Source organism: Nycticebus coucang, chromosome 14, assembly GCF_027406575.1.
Source record: "Nycticebus coucang isolate mNycCou1 chromosome 14, mNycCou1.pri, whole genome shotgun sequence".
Classification (NCBI taxonomy): domain Eukaryota; kingdom Metazoa; phylum Chordata; class Mammalia; order Primates; family Lorisidae; genus Nycticebus; species Nycticebus coucang.
The window spans coordinates 29,891,983-29,905,801 of record NC_069793.1 but is presented as its reverse complement, the minus strand read 5'-3'; the positions used below and the strand labels follow the sequence as shown (position 1 = coordinate 29,905,801).

The following is a 13,819-nucleotide window of genomic DNA, read 5'->3' as shown; positions in this document are numbered from 1 at the left end:
TAGCAATTTCTCTAGCCTCTGTGTCTTTTTCTTCATAGTAAAGTGGAGGTGATAATAAAAATACCAATATTATGGAATGATAGTGGGAAAGATTATGAGAGAGCACACTCAATCCTCCCAAGACCTATTATCCACCAAGTGCTCAATAAACACTGCTTTTCCCATTATTACAATTATTTATTCTATTCTTGGTGACCATTTACCTGTATGTTGGTCAGTATGTTTGCCTAATGATTGGTTGGTTGGTTGTGACTGGCCTGTAAATATCCCTTTGTGCCTGTATGTTTTATTTTGGGAATTATAATATGTCAAACTTCCATTATTTGTCATCTGTGATATTAACAGATAAGCTGCACATCTCTTAGCAGTCCCTTGTTGAGGTGTTTTTAGTTCTGATTCACTTGCTCATCTCTGCTTCAAGCATGGATATAATGCCTTCCATTGTGTATTCTATTCAAAGACCACACTCTGGAATGTTATACTCTAATTAGATGAGAGTCTAAAACAGTTTTTACTATAGTTTTTACTAGAAAATCCTCTTTCTCTTTTTTTCTAGCCACTTATATTTTTTTTTTGGAATCCTAATAATGTCAAACTTCCTTTACTTGTCATCTGTGATACTGACAGCCAGGTTGAAACACGTGTTAAAAATGTAGTTAACTTCCTTGTAGGAAATAGGAATCAAAGGGTAAAATTTCTGCACCTTTATAACTGGGAAAATATAAATATTCGTACCAAAAATAGTTTTCTTGACAAATAGATGCAGCATTTTGAAAAAGATTGCTTGAATTACCATATGTTATAAACATAGCTGCATTTTATTGTGTGTGCTTCTGGCAGGCTGTGGATTGTCTGGCTGTGAAAGTCTCCCAGAATTGATAGCATTTTCCACTAAGCTGCTTAGCAATGCATTTCAAATTACTAGCCATGTCAGTGGGTCGGCACTGCCTATTCATCTGCCCCTGATGTTCTGAAAAAAGTTGGGGGCAGGGGTGGGTGTACTTGATAGCAGCTTTAGTGTCACAGCTATTTTCTTGTGAAAGAAAAGATTGTATGTATAATATATTTTAGGCCTTTGTGGCTTTAGAAATACTTTTTAGATAATGGAAATAGGAGTATGTTCATAACACAATGTGTGCAATTTTATGGGGGAAATTTGAGAAAAAAATTAAGGTGATATTACCAGTGATTTTTTTTTTTTGTCTTTACACCCCCATCCCCAATGACTAGCAAGACTTACACCTATAGCATTTTTCTCTTACATTGTGAAATAATTCTCATGTTAGCACACATAATAAAATGATTTTTTACTTTCAGAACCAAGGAGCTGGATAATTGTGCTTATTGAAAAGCAAGGGGTATTATAAAACTAAACATTAAAAATAAACCTAAAACTTGAATCACTAAAAATGCTAGTGTTTAGTTTTAGCCCACATTTTTGAAATGATCAGAAATTATATATTTTTCTCTTTTTAGAAGTTTGTTTCATTAGACTTTGAGAGGATTTCATATTCTTTTACCCTCACAATTTCATTATTTTTTGGATGTAGTCTTAGGTAAAATTTTTGCATCCAAATTTTATTTTAAACACAAAATAGTCCTTACTGCATTTTAATTGGAACCAGAAGAAAAGCTTAGATGCTCCTAATGCTGTAAATAAAGAATAATTGCTGTCAATATAAATGATTTTATGATTTATTTCCAATTTATTTCAATTACTGGGAGAGTTTTTAAACTCCCTTTTAATCATTAGTAAATTGTCATGTAGAAAATATTAAATTACAGATTACAGACATCAGTTCATCAGTTTTATATTTTGCAAATTGGAAAGTGGGTGTATTAAGTGATAAATTAGTAAAGTAGAATGTTAGGATGACATATAATATTTGGAGTTTTATTAGAGATTAATCCAGTTTGGGTTCTAGCATATTTAGGATTGCTATATAATTTGTCATACAATCTAGGATTATTTTGAGAGCGAATGGGTGTAAGATGTTAAATTTGTATCTTATCGGCTACCAATATATTCATTGATACATTCTTATTATATTGGCAGACCATTATTCAAAACGATTTTCAAAAATAGAAATATTTCTTTTTCTTTTTCTTTTTTTTTTTTTTTGGTAGAGACAGAGTCTTACTTTGTCACCCTTGGTAGAGTGCTGTAGCATCACAGCTCATAGCAACCTGCAACTCCTGGACTTACGCGATTCTCTTGCCTCCCGAGTAGCTGGGACCATAGGCGCCCGCCACAATGTCCGGCTATTTATTTACAGTTTGGCCGGAGCTAGGTTCGAACCCACCACCATCCGTATATGGGGCCGGCGCCCTACCCACTGAGCCACAGGCGCCACCCAAAAAATAGAAGTATTTCTAAAAGATAATATCCATGGGTGTTAAAACTAAAATCTTTTAAAAACTTGCTTTTACTAATCATCTGAATAGTAAAAACAACAGAATAGCTATTCTTAGTTCTATTCACATACTTCAGTTTTTTAGCTCTGTCTCACTCTAATACTGTGTTATTGGTATTTTTCTAAAGAACAGATTTTTTAATATGATTTTATTTGTTAGATTTTCCTTCTTCCACCCTTTTGATTAAATTGTGCACAATTGCCTTCAAAGTCTCATTTAAGATTTGAAAGTTTACAGTTGTTTGAAGTTATGAAAACATCAGTTGATTTTTCTTTGTAGACCATGAAAATTTTAATTGAGAAAAATGACATCTCAAAGCCTAGAACAAATTCTACTAGGTTCTAATTTTTTCATACGGAAATGAATAAATGACACTTTGTGAGAAACGATAGTTTATGTCCTCCTTGAATTATAGTCTAAATCAGTTATATCCACTTTATATGTTGTAAGCTTTTTTGAAATGCTGGTACCATCTTGAGGTCCTAGTTGATCATTTCGATCAGGTAGTTATAGATTTGATCATATTGAATGCCATCTCTAATGTCAGAATACATTTAAATTCTGACTCTGCCACCTACCAGTCTTGTGATCTTGAGCAAGTTAGGTAGCCCTTCTGTGTCTCAGTTTCTTCATCTCTAAATAGGAGTAATAATAGTACTTACCTCAGAAGCTTATTAGGAGAATTAAACAAGTTAATACTGTGCTGTAACAGTGCTTGGCATTTGAAAGCCAGACAACTGTTATTCAAGGACTTAGTGAAAATTTCTTCTTCCCTCTGTGCTGTAGCTTGTCACTGATTTGTTTTCATCTTCAGTGTTTCCTATATATCTTACTTATAAACCATAGTTCATTGTGCATATAAGTTAAGCAATACATATTAAAGAACAAACAAAGAAAGTTTAAAACTATATAATGTTTCAGACCTGATGGAAAACCAGTGTTGAACCAGTTGAGTCAGTCATGTGACTCAGCTCATCTCCACTAACTGCAGTAGTCAGTAGTCATCAGTAGTCACTTAGTAGCTCTCAAATTGTTCTCTTTTAAATAATAAAACATTTAGATAATACCTTAATTTACTGATTCTTTTATAATATCAGAATTAAAACAGATATTTACTAGCACCTTTAATGGGGTGAACCCCTTCAAACAATTTCTCTGTTGAAACACTGCCATAGATCTTTTGTCTTGACTTCGGTATGCCCTTGGGCACGCTGATGAACTTAGGTGAGCTATATTTACTGAACTTGTAGGTGATTACTAGGTCAGTCTGTGGCCATGGCTCTGGTACAGAGGCCCTAAAGTAGGGACCCAGGCTGAGGGATGAAATTCAGATTCCATGTGAGTATTATCAAGAAATAGGCTGGGTGCAGTGGCTTACACCTATATCATCCTAGCATTCTGCAAGGCCGAGGCAGGTGGATTGCCTGAGCTCATGAGTTCAAGACCAGCATGAGTCAGAGCAAGACCTCATCTCTAAAAAATAGTGGGGCGTTGTGGTGGGCACCATTAGTCCCAACTACTTGGGAGGCTGACCCAAGAGAATGGCTTAAGCCTAATAGTTTGAGATTACTATGAGCTATGATGCCAGGCACTCACCCTCTATGAGGGTGACAAAGTGAGACTTTTTCTCAAAAAAAAAAGTTTTATCATAGACCTTACCATCTATTTATGTTGCTGTTTACCTTTTTGTGCTGCCAGCCATATGGGAGCCTTTAGGCATGAATTCCCAACCCTTCCCGAGGAAAACACCATCAGAATAATAGCAACAATAATATCTTCAACATTTATATAGCAGTTACTAGATGTGAGATACTATTGTAAGGGTCTTACCTATAACTCATTTATTTATCATAATAACTCTGTGAAATGGCTATTATTATTATTTCCATTTTATAGATCAGGAAACAGGCATATAGAGGTAAAGAAATTAAAAGTTTTCATAACCAGTAGGTGGTGGAACCAGCATTGAAATTCAGGAATTCTGTGCACAGCTTTGAATGACAGAGTCAAGATTCGATATTTCAGCATTGATGAGCTGTTAGTTAATAGCACTAAGTGTAAAAACTTTGCATTTAATATTAAGAAATCACTGACACAAGAGTAAGAGAGGGCCTTGATCAAGTAAGCTAAGTGCATGGGAAAACCCTGGATGTTTGCAGTATTGTCAAGCTCCAGGTGCTGTGGTAGAACAGAGTTCATGCACAGTGCTAACTCGGATAGAGGAGAGGGGACAGTCACAAAGGCCTGCTTGCTTAATAAACACAGTTTGGCAAAGAATATTATTTATTCTTCTATTATTAACTCTATACAAGTTTTGAATATCTTCTTACTACAACAACCAAATGTCTACAGAAAACCAGCACACCTCTAAAAGATTTCTTACTGAGTTAAGGGAATAGAAAAATTCAAAGAAATTAAATTACATAGTGATTTTAATGACATTAAGTGGAACTATGATTAACATTACTTCTTTCATGTCTGTGACATATTCAAATAGTGTGCTAGTTTGATATATTATTTGTCCTTGTGGGTTTCGTGCTTCATGATGTCATTGTTGTAATGGGAAAAAAACATTTTGAGTGTTTAAAAATGCTTTATCTGATATTTAGATTTGGCAAAATTTGAAATGGTAGCAAACTCTTATTGCCTACTTGTGAAGATGTCAGTGTCATGTTATGTATAAGAATCATTTAGATACTTTACTAAGAACAATATGTTCCAGCTCCATCCATGTAAACATGAAAGAGGTAAAGTCTCCATCTTTCTTTAAGGCTGCATAGTATTCCATGGTATACATATACCACAATTTATTAATCCATTCGTGGATCGATGGGCACTTGGGCTTTTTCCATGACTTAGCTATTATGAATTGGGCTGCAATAAACATTCTGGTACAAATATCTTTGTTATGTTGTGATTTTTGGTCTTCTGGGTATATGCCCAGCAGAGGAATTACAGGATTGAATGGCAGATCTATTTTTAGATCTCTGAGTGTTCTCCATATATCTTTCCAAAAGGAATGTATTAATTTGCATTCCCACCAGCAGTGCAGAAGTGTTCCCTTTTCTCCGCATCCACACCAACATCTCTGGTCTTGAGATTTTGTGATATAGGCTAGTCTCATTGGAGTTAGATGATATCTCAAAGTAGTTTTGATTTGCATTTCTCTGATGATTAAAGATGATGAGCATTTTTTGATATGTCTGAAAGCCGTGCGCCTGTCTTCTTCAGAGAAGTTTCTCTTCAAATCCCTTGCCCAGCCTGCGATGGGATCCCTTGTTTTTTTCTTGCTGATGCGTTTGAGTTCTCTGTGGATTCATGTTTACATGGATGGAGCTGGAACATACTCTTAGTAAAGTATCTCAAGAATGGAAGAAAAAGTACCCAATGTACACAGCCCTACTATGAAACTAATTTGGGACTCTCACATGAAAGCTATAACCCAGCTACAACTTAACAATAGGGAGAAGTGGGAAAGGGGGTGGGGTGGTGGGTAGAGGGAGGGGGATCGGTGGGATCACACCTGTGGTGCATATTACAGGGGTATTTGCGAAACTTGGTAAATGTAGAATGTAAATGTTTTGGCACAGTAACTGAGATAACGCCGGAAAGGCTATGTTAACCACTGTGATAAAAATGTGTCAAATGGTTTATGAAACGAGTGTATGATGCCCCATGATCATATCAAGTATACAGTTATGATTTAATAAAAAAAAAAAGAATCATTTAGATGATTTACAGTAAATGAAACAGAAAGTGAGGTGTCAGTTTCAGATTCAGTGTAGTGTCTGACTCAGATTTCAAAAATCAATTTTTTTTTTTTTTTGAGAGAGAGAGTCTCACTTTGTCACCTTCTGTAGAGGACTGTGGCATCATAGCTCACAACAACCTCAAACTCTTGGGCTCAAGTTATCCTCTTGACTCAGCCTCCCAAGTAGATTTGACTATGGGTGCCTGGAACAACGCCTGGCTAATTTTTAGAGATGGGGGTCTCACACTTGCTCAGGCTGGTCTCGAACCTGTGAGCTCATGCAGTCCACCCACCTTGGCCTCCCAGAGTGTTGGGGTTACAGGCGTGAGCCACCACACCCAGCCCATCAATTGATTTTTAAGCAAGACTTCCCTATTTTGTTTCTTAATGGTTTGCATTTGAATGATTTTGTACTTGGATATTGATCCTATTTTTGGTTCAACTTTGAAAGGAATTAACATCAAGTGGATTTCATATCATTTAAATGATGCTTATTTTTCTATCATTTAAAAAAAAATAGTCACTTTGTAATCTTGAGTTAGTAGTTCTTTTAGAAGAAAAATGTTAGCCTAATAATATTCTTTTTTTTTTCTGTTTTTTTTTTTTTTGTTGTTGTTGTTGTTGTTTGTTTGTTTTTGCAGTTTTGGCCAGGGCTGGGCTTGAATCCGCCACCCCTGGTATATGGGGCTGGCACCCTACTTCTTGAGCCACAGGTGCCACCCCAGTCTAGTAATAGTCTTACCTCATCTTTTTGACACAGTAAAGAGAAATGAACAGTCTACAGAAATAAAACTTTTTTCGTATATAGTTAACAACTAAGCAATTAAATTTTTCTTGGTTTATTTAGTATTTTTTACAGCTTTTAATTTATTAAACATTCTTATTCAATATTATATACCTATTTTTAATGTATCTTTTGTTTCATCAAGCATTGCTTCTGTTCTTTTCCATTAGTAATTAGTAAACTTAGAAAGTTTTGTGTCCTCAAACTTAGGCCTTGTTATTTTAAGAATAATGCACATACTAATAAGCAGCAAAATTAGTGTTCTCCGAAATGTCAAACTCATTCTGGAAGTTATGCTTTTCCTTATTATTACTGTATTAGTGAACATCCTGCAGCCTATCATTCTATTATTCATTCAGTACATCTGTAATGAACCTTATTTAGAGTAATTGGAAAGGAATGTGAGAAAATTTTAAAGACATGACATTTTCCAATACTGAACTTACAAAATGTTGTTATCTGAGAGTTTTCTAGGGATGTTTTTAATGAGTTTTATTTGATATTTAGATTTAATGAATTAGATGATTAGAATCAGCCCTTTTATAAATTAATGCTACTAAAATGCTTAAAATTTATCTTAATTTAAAAAAAATCCCAGTCTTACTTAGCTTTTACTTTTTAGGTTTGCTAAATAGATATAAAGAAGTAAATATAAGGGCAGCGTCTGTGGCTCAAAGGGGTAAGGCGCTGGTCCCATATGCCAGAGGTGGCAGGTTCAAACCCAGCCCTGGCCAAAAATAAAAAAAAATAAAGTAAATATAAAAAAAAGAAGTAAACCATACTTAACAGAATGGTTTACCCATTCTGTCTATACATGGAACGTTGTTTTTTTCTACAGACTAAGTCTACTAAAAAGATTTTGCTTTACATTTTAGTAAAACAAATTTGGGGGGAATTAATTCCTTCTGAGCTCATGGAATTCTGAAGCCTTTGTGTAGAAACTATCTGGGAAAGACAAATAGTTGAGATGTGTAACCAAAACATCTTGTTTTAGGGGCATTGCCAGTGGCTCAAATGGGTAGGCCGCCGGCCCCATATTCTGGAGGTGTGGGGTTCAAACCCAGCCCCGGCCAAAAACTGTAAAAAAATAAAAATAAAAACATATTGTTTTAGTTTTAGTTTTATATTAATTGACACCAAGACCATTCTTTCTTGAGACTGAAAGTTCCAGACCAGCTTGGGCAACGTAGCAAGGCCTCATCTTTACCAAAAGAAAAAAAAAAGATAATGGTAGTTCTTTTATATTTGAAAGCTGCAAGAAAGAGGAGAGATTCTAGATTCTTCTTTTATTTTGTGGAGGTGGCTTTAGTAATTGAAGGGGGAGTGTGGTGAAGGAAGTGGGAAGACATGGTAGGTGGAAGCTGGAAGAAACCTATCTTAGAAGTAGCTTTTATCTCAAAAGATCTTTCTCCCATCCAAGTACTAACCAGGCCCAATCCTGCTTAACTTCCAAGATCAGACAAGATCAGGCTCATTTAGGGTGACTTAACAGGTAAAATGCGCACTCTGTGGGTGCTGGGCACATTTATAACTTTGATTCAAACAGTATAAAAACAATTTATGTAACCAAACTGTTCATACCTCTGTGCTATTCTGAAAGAAAAAAAGGAAAAGAAGATCTTTCTAACCAGTACAGAATTACCCAGCAAAGGAATGAACTACTATAGTCAGGAGCCTTTCCATCTTTACAATTACTATTATTTTTAAATGTAGGTTGAAGAAGGAAGTAAAAATATACGACTAGGTTCGCTAATTGGTTTGATGGTTCAAGAAGGAGAAGATTGGAAAAATGTTGAAATTCCCAAAGATGCGGGTCCTCCATCACCAGCTCCAAAACCATCAGTGCCGGGCCCGGTAGCAGAGCCACAGATTTCTATCCCTGTCAAGAAGGAACACACGCCTGGGACACCACTGTGAGTATATTTATTTCAATAAGGTTGTTAAAAAAAAGATTATGGCAGCTTTTAGGGTATTTTAGTCATTAGCATATTCAAACATCCTTGCACATTTAAGTAGGAAGTTGCTGATCTTAGCATACTCAGACCTCAGAATTTTTATTTTATCCTATTATTTAGTAAATGAATAGTTACCGAATACCTGCTAAGTTCCAGGTACTCTCAAAGCCGTGCTTGCTCAGTGGAGAACAATAGAGTCTATGTCCACGTTGAGTTTGAATTAGGTTTTAAAATTCCTAATGGAATCCAGTATATCATACTTCATATTATGTTCCCACTCATGGAATTGTAATCATTATGCAAATTCCAGTTTCAAATGTACAACTGATGTAAAATGGAATTCTCATTTTAAAATGCTTTTCTTTTCAAACTATTCTGCCTTTGGGTTTCTGACACAGAATAGAGCTCACTTTGTCTCTTGTTCTGTAACAACACAGATACTTAATAAACATCATTTTCGTTAGCTTTATATAACTTTAATTGATGGACTCTGCAAATTCTAACAAGGTTTATTTTATTTATTTTGGTGTTTTCTATAATGATACAAAGCTACTTTTTCTTTATAAGAAAAGGTTCTTCATAGAGAAAAGCAGACCTTTATACTTTTAATGTTTTTACCTTTAGTTTACTATTGTCAGTTCTTGTCAGAAAAAAATGCTCAGTATATTTTTAAATAGTGATTTTTAAATTTCCTTCATCAAATTATTTCTAACTACATTGCTTCGACTCCCCTTTATTTTTTCCTCTTTCATTTATCATGAAAATCAGAACAGTCTAACTGATGTTTTGGACTCAGTGATCTCCCCTTTCAAAGATAGTAGGGTATATCCTAACTTTCTTGAGATCTGTCATCATTAGTTAATCTTACATAAAATTCCAGTTTCTCTTGAATAATCCAAAGATTTGATAATACTGGGCCCATATCAGCTAAAGCAATGTCACAGTTTTTCCTCTCCATTTTTCTTTTTTTCTTGTTTTTTGCAGTTTTTGGCCGGTGCTGGGTTTGAACCCGCCACCTTCGGCATATGGGGCTGGCACCCTACCCCTATGAGCCACAGGTTCCGCCCTCCTCTCCATTTCTTAGTTTTAAACTTCTAGACCTAGCCTGGTTTAATCTGTACTAATCTGCTTCATTTTCTTTGGCTGAACTTTGTAGTCATTTATGTTTGTTACTTTGCTTAAAGGTGATTAGTGGAAGAGAGACACCACTAGCCATGTGGCCTTGGGTATGCCTTACTTTTCCTGATGTTTAAAATCAGTATAGTGGTTTTTGCCTTTTTTATTCTTCTGGAATATATTTAAAGTAAAAGTGCTTTAAAAAAATAAAAATAAATTAAAAAGTGTTTTTATGTAAACACTTAGGTCCTTAAAAAATAAGAAGGCTATAATTCAACCTCAGCAAAACAAACAACCTAATTAAAAAATGGACAAAGGACTTAAATAGATACTTTTCTTAAGAAGATAAATAGATGGCCAGCAAGCACATGAAAAGATACTCAATATCACTAAATTAGGGAAATGCAAATCAAAATCACAATGAGATACTACTTCACACTGTGAGGATGGCCATTATCAAAAGAACAAAAACAGAAAACCCCAGAACACAACAGGTGTTGGCAAGGATGGGAAGAAATTAGAATTCTTGTGCTTTGCTGGTAGAAATGTAAAATGGTGCAGCTGCTGTGGAAATTGGATGGCATTTCCTCAGGAAATTAGAATCACCATATCAGTTATTCCACTTATGAATACATATGTAAAAGAATTCGAAGCAGAGAATGGAAAAGATGTTTGTACATCTACGTTCATAGCGGCATTATTCTAAGTAGCGAAATGGTGAAAACAACTACTATGTCCAAAATACTGTATGCATACAATGAAATGTTATTCAGCCTTAGAGGGAAGGAAATTCTAACACGTGCCACAACATGGATGAGTCCTGAAAACATTATGCTGAGTAAAATAAGCCAGTCACAAAAGGACATTGATCTGTATGATTCCACTTATGTGAATTACCTAGAGTTCACACTCTTGACAGATACAAAGTAGAACCTACATGATTGCCAGAGACTGGGGAGAGTGGAGTGGGGAGAAGGGAGAGTTGTAGTTTAAAGAAACAGTATCGGGGCCTGTAGCTCAGCGGCTAGGGCACCAGCCACATGCATCAGACCTGGCAGGTTAGAATCCAGCCTGGGCCTGCCAAACAATGGCAACTAAAACCAAAAAGTAGCCCGGTGTTGTGTTGGGCGCCTGTAGTCCCAGCTACTTGAGAGGCTGAGGCAAGAGAATCACTTAAGCCCAAGAGTTTGAGGTTGCTGTGAGCTGTGATGGCACAGCACTGTACCAAGGGCGACATGGTGAGACTCTGTCTCCAAAAAAAAAGAAACAGTATCAATTTGGGAACATGAAAAAGTTGTAGGGCTGGGTGGTGACAATGGTTGCATAACAGTGTAATTGTATTTAATGTCACTTAAAATGGTAACTTGTGTGTGTAGTTTACCACAGTTGAAAAATAGTTATTTTTTTACTGATGTGTGTGTTGAGGAGCTATGTGGAGTAGTCAAAAGGAGAAGTTCTTTTCTCTCATGAGTATTTATTCTTACTAAGAGTATTTTGAAATAGAAAATAGTTAGATCCAGTTTGATGAGAATATTTCAGATTTTATATGAAACCAGCACATTGTACCCCTTGATTGCACTAATGTACACAGCTATGATTTAACAATAAAAAAAAAAAAATTAAAAAAAAAAAAGAAAGAAAATAGTTAGATCAGTGGTTCTCAACCTTCCTAATGCCATGGCCCTTTAATACAGTTCCTGTGGGTCACAGCCCACAGGTTGAGAACTGATGAGTTAGATTTTTATGAAAAAAAAAATTGAGAATTAAATATATCCAATTAGTACAGATTGTTTTATTTGACTGTCACCATCTATAGGAGACACTGTAGCTTTATTATAAGAGTTTATTTTTTTAATTATCAGCAAAACGTTGACATTTAGATCTATAAGGGTTAAGTTGGTTCTATTAACTTTCCTATTTTCTTCTTAGGTTCCGTTTAAGTCCAGCTGCCCGCAATATTCTGGAAAAACACGCACTGGATGCCAGCCAGGGCACAGCTACTGGCCCTCGGGGGATATTCACCAAAGAGTATGTGTTTGCTTTTTGTAATAGCCAGTTTCATTATTTATCATGATCATCTTTTTCTGAGAGAATTTAAAAAGAGCTTATTCAGTGTTAAGATTTAAAAGGAGGTACACTGTTCTTTTATGCTTTTAATTGCTTTTGTCATTGTAAATTGTTTTCTATGCAAGGGTTGTTTTCTGAATAATTACTGAAGAACACTTTTAATTTGGTAACTAAGCAAGATCCTTAGAAATGGTGATAAATGAAGAACATTAGAGTGCAGAATAGTGAAACTTTATATGGTATTGTTTTAAGTTTGTATAAAATTAGCATGCAATAAAATTTAGATTTCTAAAACATGGAAAATTTTTAAAATAATTTCATTATTGTTCATTTGAATTTTATTCCCTCATAATGTTACAAAGCAATTTCTGTTTGCAATTGGGTCTCTTTTTGGATTAAACTGTTTGTCCATGAGTTAGTGCCACACTTTTAACTATAAATATTTCATGGTACGTTTTAAAATCTGATAGAGGTAGCCTTGCTCTTCCTTTTCAGTTAACCTCTTTTTTTGGGTTATTCATATTTTATTATTCATTCAAATGAATTTAAAGCAATTCATCTAGTTCCACAAATAAGAGTGGGGGCAATAATGCTATTTTTCTGGGATTATACACACTTTAAATTGACATAGTGAGAACTGACCTCTTGATGATGGTTTTCCTATTCAAGAACTCTGGTGCGTCTTTCAATCTGTTAAAAATTTTGTATCTTTGAAAACAAGTGGCCTCTGCTCTGTTGGAGCTTAGTTTAGTGGAGAAGACAATAATAAGTCAAATAGGCTTGTGAACTAATGTGAATCCTCCCTGGTGATATGTTCTGCACTTCTATTGGCAGAAATACTAACATGTCTAATGGATTTCATATTTTATAGCAATGGGTTCATTCCATGTTTATCTATAAGAAATAGTAATATAGCCAGGATTTTTATAAGTTGAAAGAGGGCAAAAAATCATTTTCGGGAAGGAAGATTTTAAGAAACAAGTCAGTGAGGCGGAGCAAGATGGCAGCCGAGTAACAGCTTCCTTGCATCTGGGCACCGTGAGTCTGGGGATATAGGACTCCAGGCATCTCTCGCTGGTGGGATCTGCCTATCATCACCCCTGAGAGGATACAGGGAGTCAGCGAGAGACTTCTGGACCCCAAAAGGAGGACAAAAACAGTGGAAAACCGGCAAGTGGTCGCGTGTGTTCAATCCGTCTAAACCCGCCCGCAACTGTAAGTTCAGTAGCAGCGAGACTGCAAACCAGAAAGGCCTTACCTGTGAACTGTTTTGGTGTCTTTGGACTTGGCACTCAGCTGAACTGCCTTGGGGAGAGCCTGAGCAGGAGTGCGGAGAACTTTGGCCTTTGTCTAGGGCCCCAGTCTGAGCCGCTGAGCCAGACAGAGCTAATAGTGTTTGGCTCTAGGTCACAGGCAGACATTGTGAGCGATCTGCCCCGGTCAGCTCCGCCCTCAGGGTTGCAGAGCTGGAATTGGGTGGGAGCTGGTAACCCAGCGACCAAGTAGCCTAAGGGTGGGGTGTGAGCTACCTTGCAGCCCTAACCCTCGGGGGCAGAGGGAGACCAGTTTTGACACACAGGGTAAGTGGATAGCCACTTCAGCAGTGATTCCAGCGACAAGCACTTCCCTGAGAAAGCTTCTGCTCAGTAAGTGAACAAGTTCAAAGTGCCTTTTAAGTGGGCTGAAGAGAGATTTAGGGTGTCTACCTGCTGGGGTTTGAGAAACTAGTAG

At 36.1% G+C, this 13,819-nt stretch overlaps 1 protein-coding gene across 1 annotated transcript in view; it reads left to right on the top strand.

Moving 5' to 3' along the window:
- PDHX (pyruvate dehydrogenase complex component X) overlaps positions 1-13,819 on the top strand; it is an 85,527-nt gene that overhangs the window by 37,004 nt on the left and 34,704 nt on the right. Inside the window, exons 4-5 of the mRNA XM_053560571.1 lie at positions 8,664-8,863; positions 11,951-12,049. Coding sequence (XP_053416546.1) covers positions 8,664-8,863; positions 11,951-12,049 — 299 coding nt within the window. The remainder of the gene's footprint in view (positions 1-8,663; positions 8,864-11,950; positions 12,050-13,819) is intronic.